Source organism: Setaria viridis, chromosome 4 (assembly GCF_005286985.2).
Source record: "Setaria viridis chromosome 4, Setaria_viridis_v4.0, whole genome shotgun sequence".
NCBI lineage: Eukaryota > Viridiplantae > Streptophyta > Magnoliopsida > Poales > Poaceae > Setaria > Setaria viridis.
The window spans coordinates 26,706,579-26,713,461 of NC_048266.2; the positions used below are offsets into that span (position 1 = coordinate 26,706,579).

Here is a 6,883-nt window from a genome sequence, read left to right on the forward strand (position 1 = left end):
CCGACGACGGCGGCGGCGACACGTCTGGAGCTCTGTCACCGTTCTTCTGGCGCCCGTGATCTTCAGAAGCGACCGACGGTTGATCCTCAATCCGACGGCCTCCCGTGCTTTAACAGAAGCTGGAGATAATCTTAAGACCTTCATCTTTTATTTTGGCTTCGACTTGAGATAAACATCGAATCAACTGAATTCTTGAAATTTGGCTCGGGTTGGTTCTGAATGTCGACTGAATTGTAAATGTTGTTCGTCAGTTTGACAGTGATATTGACCTTAATTTGGGAACCAATTTAAGGACTTAAATCTTGTTTTGTTAATCCAACTTCCTCCTAAACGTGTCCTCCTATGTCCCAATGTTCCATTTTGCTCATGAACAAGTACCTTTCTTGATCCACATTGCTCTGAATTTGGATTCAAAGTCGATGCCTAGCTGCTGTTCAGACTTAGGCATTTTCAGAGTTTTCAGACAACTATGACAATGTGCTAACTTTGAGCTCGAGTTTGACTTCCTTCCCTTCACTGTTCCTGGCCAACAACACATGAATGTTGTAGTCCAAGATTCATACTTCAATATAGTGTAGATGTTCTAATGCACTTATTTGGAAAATTCTCCAAAAATCAATTTCCAAAATCAACTCTGAAGCTGTTTTCTCTGAATCCTATTTTCGGACGATGAACAGTACACGATCTTTCTTCTTTTCCTTTTTCTGATTCTTTGAGATAATTAGCACTGATTTGGTTCCAACTTTTTGGTACCTTGATTCTAAATGCTCCTATACTTGTATCCCCTATGTTTGTCACATTTTTCTGAATTTCAAAATTGAAATTCAAATTTCGGTCAAAATTTGGCCGAATTTGGAATTTTTGCCAATTTCCTTTCTTTTTCTTTTGGATTTCTTTCCAATTTCCCATAATTACTTTGATTTTTCAAATGGCAACTATTACAGGCAGGGAAGAAAAAAAAATTATTTTGCCGAGTGTCTAGAGAAAACACTCGGCAAAAATAAACTTTGCCGAGTGCCATTTGAGCAACACTCGGCAACGGGTGTAATTTGCGAGTGCCATTGGACGGACACTCAGCAAACCATATGTTACGAAGCATGCCGGACGTTTGCACTTTGCCGAGTGCCCGATACATTGCACTTGGCAAAGATAAAAACACTCGGCATTACCTCGGTTTCCGGTAGTGTTTTTCTTATTTAATATAGTGACACATAAGCTAATATCCTAGTGCATAGGTTCTCATGGTGAAACTGGATCTTGCATGAGACCAGTTTCTTCCCCTACCATTCTTTTCCTTCCTTACGACACAGAAGCTTCCTACGTGACAGGATAATTAATGTTATGAAAACCGCCCTAGTTGAAGGGTTGGGTGCTCTTATACAATTGTCAGTCAGCGGCCCAACATAACCATTCAATCCATTCCGAAAATTAGTGTAGCTGTTGAATATTATATGTATATATATCTAGAAGCTTATTAGATTTCCTTATCTTTTATCTTTTTAACAGAATATGCTGACCATGCATTTTGTCAAAAAGAAAGAGAAAACAATCGCTAAAGTTCTTTCATAAAAATAAACCATAATTGTCAGCCCCACTCAGTCAGGAATCATATAGGTGAAGAAAGAAGCTAGTATAATGTGTACCCATTTTGCACCGATCATTATTTCTGCGTTTATGACATTATCTCCGCATAGAGTAAGTTTTATTATTTGCACCCATTCAACGGCGCGTAGCCTCATGTTCTTTCTTGTTGATTTGGTGTACGACCAATCAGGTATAGCTGAAGCCAGCTCAGAGATGTCATCATCTTTGACTTCAAAATGTATCGTGGCACCCTAGCTAATCTTGCAATTAATGACTTGGAGAGCAAGGCCGGAACCTCAAGCAACCTCCTTCAGAGTTCAGACAGATCGATCGATCGATCGTGCATCCGTCTAAACTCGAACAGTACGTCCACGAGCCTCATAAATTGAACCACCAACCACACCAATAGAGCACAACACCACCACCCAAGCTGCACAAACCAACCGGCAGAAATGTGGAACCCCAAGCCCCTCCTCCTCGTCATCTCGCTCTGCATCTCTGCCTTGTCACCATGCACAGCGGCCACCGGCGGCAAGCCCCTGGTCACGGCCGTCACCAAGGACGCGGCCACCTCCCTCTACACCGCGCCCCTTAAGGACGGCCGCCCGCTCGTCCTCGACCTCTCCGGCCCGGTGATCTCGCTGACGACGTGCTCCTCCAAGAACGGGACGGTCACGACGCTCTCCGCCAACGCCACGAACGGCGCGAACCCGCTGTTCCCGGTGTCCTTCTCCGCCGTGGCCTCCTGCGCGCCGGGGCAGCCTAACCTGCCGGCGGGCGCCGTCGGCGTCGCGGGGCTCGCGCCCTCGACCCAGTCCTTCCTCGCTCAGGTCGCGCGCACGCAGAAGGTCGCCAACAAGCTCGCCCTCTGCCTCCCGAGCGACGGCAAGATCACGACCGGCAACAGCGTGGGCGTGGCCATCTACGGCGGGGGTCCCTTGATCTTCCCGGACCGGGGCGACTTCACGACGATGCTCGCCGGCACGGCTCCGCTAGTCGGGTTCAACGGATCCCCCGGGTACTTCATCTCCGCCACCGGCATCGCCGTGGAGCAAAGCCTCGCCGGCAACCCCGGGACGCTCGTGGTCGGACTGAGCACGACGGCCCCGTACACGGCGCTCCGCCCCGACGTGTACGACCCGTTCATGAAGGCATTCGACCAGGCCGCGACCGGATCCAACTTCCCGTGGATGACGAGGGTCGCCTCCGTCGCACCGTTCGAACGGTGCTATGACTCGACGAAACTGCCGCCGACGAGGCTCGGCTACGCCGTGCCGCAGATAGAGTTCGTCCTCAAGAGCGGGAGCAACTACTCGGTGGTGGGCGGCAACTCCATGGTGCAGGTGAACGTCAACACGGCCTGCCTCGGGTTCGTCAAGGCGTCCGGCCAGGCGCCGGCGGCGATTATCGGTGGGTTCCAGATGGAGAACCGCCTGCTGGTGCTCGACGCGGAGAAGAAGACCCTCGGCTTCACCACGTTCCTCAACGGGGTAGGGCTTTCATGCAGTAACTTCAATTTCACCCTTGCCGCCTAGTGGGTCGGTGAATCTCGATCCTGTACTGTATTGTAACAAGAACTTTCGCTGTGTATCAATAAATTGGGAATAAATTGGAGTGTTCCAGAATTGATCATACGGATTAACATCCTCCCAACAGATTGTGCCACCTATTCATCCCGTTGATGGTTTTGGCCTTTTCATTCTATTATTACCCGGATCTCATCTCATTATGGGCCTGTTTGAATATGACTGGTGTACTGCAGACAAAAGATACGGCCACGTTTGACTCATGGATTAGGGTACACGTGTGCCGGCTAGGTGTATTTTTTTGAGAACACATCTGACTAGTCCGTACGGTGTCGAGTGTCTAGTAGCTAAGGGCTTGTTAGTTTCCAATTTGGTGGTACCAAAATTGGCATTTTGCTATAAATGCGCAACTGTAGCGCTTCGTTTGTATTTGTGAATTATTGTCCAAATATTGACTAATTAGGCTCAAAAGATTCGTCTTGCAAAGTACAATAAAACTGTGCAATTAGTTTTTGATTTCGTCTACATTTAGTACTCCATGCATGTACCGCAAGTTTGATGTGATGGGAAATCTTCTTTTTGCATAGTGTCAAAGTTGGAAGTTTTTGCAACGGCAGTCTAGGTTGCTTGGGAGTACAAGTTTAATTTTTCCTTGGAAGAATGCTACCGTGGACAATGTTGGGCAGGATCGGCAGCCGCCGTGGAAGAGTTGGCTAGGGCACATGAAGGGGTGTTCAATATGGCGAAGCAGCATCCTGGCTGCGAGAGTAAGCGAGTAGTGAATTATCGCAACCGGCGTAGTTGTAGCTATAGCATGAACCTCCGAAACACAAAAGAGGAATCACTTGTCAAATGAACCGAAGTAAACCTTCTGTGATTCCATTTCTTTCCTGAAGCACACGTGTATACAGACTAACAACTGCAAACCATTAGTAAGCATATAACGAAACATTATCACTCCTAAGGCCGATCCATATGCAGCCTCTCCCCGACTTTTCCCCATCTACAGTAGCCAGCGGGCGGAAAAGGCGACTCGGAGGCGGATCTCCTTGCCGGCGCGATTCCGCCGGCCCCTTTCCTCTCCGGCGGCCGGATAGGCGCCGGAGAGGGAGGAGGGCCGGGGAATCGTCGTGTGGCTTTGTATAGGGTAGGTAGGTTTATATCTATGCCTAGGGTTTGCTCGCCGACTGTGACGACGGCGGAGCTAGGTTTTCCGGGAGCGGCGGCTATGGCGGAGCTGCTCCGGCGGCAAATAAGGATCCTCCCCGACGTCGACGGTGGTCCTTCCGTCTTCCTTGGTGAGGATTTTGTGAGGTCAGTGAGCCTCCCCTTTGCCGGAGATTGGTTGTCGACTCTTCCGTCCGTTTTTGGTCCTTAGTTGGAGTCGACGATGAATCTTGTGCGGCTTCTCTTCCTTCTGCTGGCGGCTGTTGTTGGTGGCGCGGTGGAGTGGATTTGTTGGGGCTTCCGAGGGCTCGGATGTCCTCCTTCTTCTTCTTCGTTCTCGGAGTTCTGGTTGTTGGTTTCCTTTTCTGGATTGCTGGAGCTGCGTCTCCGAGTTCCTGGGCGCGTGAAGGCGAGTGGAAGTCCTGAATCGACGAGTCCGACGGCTGATGTGTGGTTACCGAGTATGTGCTGCAGCTTTCCTTTGTTTGGAGTCCGATCTTCGATTTGGACGGGTGCGGGGGGAGGTTTGGAGCTCTGGGCCACAGCTTGGGGATCGGATGGGAGTCCTCAGCTCGATCTGAGGAGGAAGAAGAGCAGTAGGGTCCTGTTTGTAATTTTCTGGTTCCTCAGGGTCCGTTGTGTAAGAGAAGGGTGTACTGTGCTGTCTTTTATCTTTTAATATATGTTACATCCCTTTTCGCAGAAAAAAAGAAACATTATCACTACTAGATAACCAAAATAATAAATTTCCCAAAATCCATGACTATTTTAAAAAACAACAAAGAAGGAGATACATAAATCACCCTACCGACGGCAGATAGCCAGATCACTATCTCCTTGGTCGGTGGTGTCCGTGTTTCCGATCTGGTCAAGGTCAACAAAAACGACATGAACTCTGAAAACGATGGGATCGTGAATATGCGGAACGCGTGCTGCGCTTAATTCTGAACAAGGGTGCATGGGCAGTAATGCTTTTTATTTTTACTAGCAAAAATACTAGAGACCGCCGTGCAAATAGCTTGGCTAGATTTATTAAGTTTATCTTTTTGAAAACATTATAAATTTATGACTGATCTATACATAGTTTAAAGATTTTCTTGATGAATTTATCAAACACACTTGCATATGCTTTTTCGTATTATGCTTCCACGTCCTCTCTTTTAATAAATTGTTATTAGTGTCATCAGTTGGGAGAAAACCTGAAAATAAGAGCAAAACGCGGAAAATGGAGGTTATGTTTTACTTCAATTTGTATGGGTCTATTACCACGAGTGTAGTCCTTGACCGGAGAAGACGTGTCTCTAACGACTAAGCTCCTGTCTAAACGAGAGCAAGGGCCTGTTCGCTTCAGCTTATTCAGCCGGCTTATCAGCCACCAAACAGTATTTTCCTCTCACAACAAATTAGCCGTTTCAGCTTTTCAGCCGGCTTATAAGCTGAAGCGAACAGGCCCTTGGCGAAGACGTGCACATCATCCACGATGGAATAACTCCGATTAACAGATGGGGACGGCCAATTGAGGACGGCCACAAGTGAGCAAGGTTCTGACACGACGGGACCATGCCCTTGCCCATAGGGGTGTAGCCAAAAACTCATTTTTTTCATTGTTTGGGGGCAGTAGTGCTTTTTTTTCCAAAATTTAGTTGAATTCAAAAATTTAACCCGGGGGTGCCTTCCCCCTCCCTCCGGAACCTATCCTGAATACCTCAGGCCCGTGACCGGGCAACAATCAGGCGTGGCCTAACGTCACAAGAGTCAGGTGCATCCTTATTCTTTACAATGATCAGCACCATACAAACGATGGGACACACAATAGTGGCCCTGCAAGGAGTAGGGCGACATGATGGGCCATGTTGGCAGTGTTACACCTAAACCCCCGCATGGGCGCATATGGCGCGGACGGGACGGAGAGACGGAGTCGTGACGATGGCGAGCCTGCCACTACCGGCTAACATATAAGACACCTCCCTTTCTTTTTTTTTAACCCCACTCCCGCCTACCTGTAAGGGGAAACGGGAAAATCCAGGTACTTTTATCCCGGTTAACTTTAGATCGAGACTATAGGTACTTTTAATCCCATATCAAAAAAGTGCCACCGAAGGCCACCATGAGGAGGGAGGATTTAGTCCCGGTTGTAAAGATCAACCGGGACTAAAGCCTCCCTAATCCCGGTTGTAACGGCTAAAAAACTCTCATCGACGCCTTTGTTTCGGTTGGAATTTTCAAAAGGGGGTCTTTTGTCTCGGTTGGAAATTCCAACCGGGACTAAATCTCCTCCCCTGTAAATCCAGAAACTCTTCTTCCTCCCCCAGCCAGAGCCACTCCACCTGATCGAGAGCTTCATCCTCCTTTCCATGGCGAGCAAGCAACCTTAGGGGAGGTGCTGATCAAATTTTTTTCCTCATTTCCATGAGGATTTCACTCATCCAAAGTGTTGTGAAGGTTAGCTACTTCATCCTCTCTTCATTTATTGTTACTATGCTTTGTTTTATGCTTTATAGAGGGAGAAAAATGAGTTTTTTAGAATGAGAGAGAATGGAGAGGATTTTTATTTATACATGTTTTTGAGCTAGAATTTGACGGATAGCTTGCTTGTTCGTATTAAT

The 6,883-nt window shown here is 47.9% G+C and overlaps 1 protein-coding gene across 1 annotated transcript; it reads left to right on the forward strand.

Moving 5' to 3' along the window:
* The first annotated feature begins 1,909 nt into the window (after positions 1–1,909).
* Positions 1,910–3,216, forward strand: LOC117851530 (chitinase CLP-like). The gene has a single exon (XM_072293219.1). It carries the CDS (start codon positions 2,037–2,039, stop codon positions 3,117–3,119), a length of 1,083 nt encoding a protein of 360 aa, XP_072149320.1. The 5' UTR covers positions 1,910–2,036; the 3' UTR covers positions 3,120–3,216.
* The last annotated feature ends 3,667 nt before the right edge of the window (positions 3,217–6,883 follow it).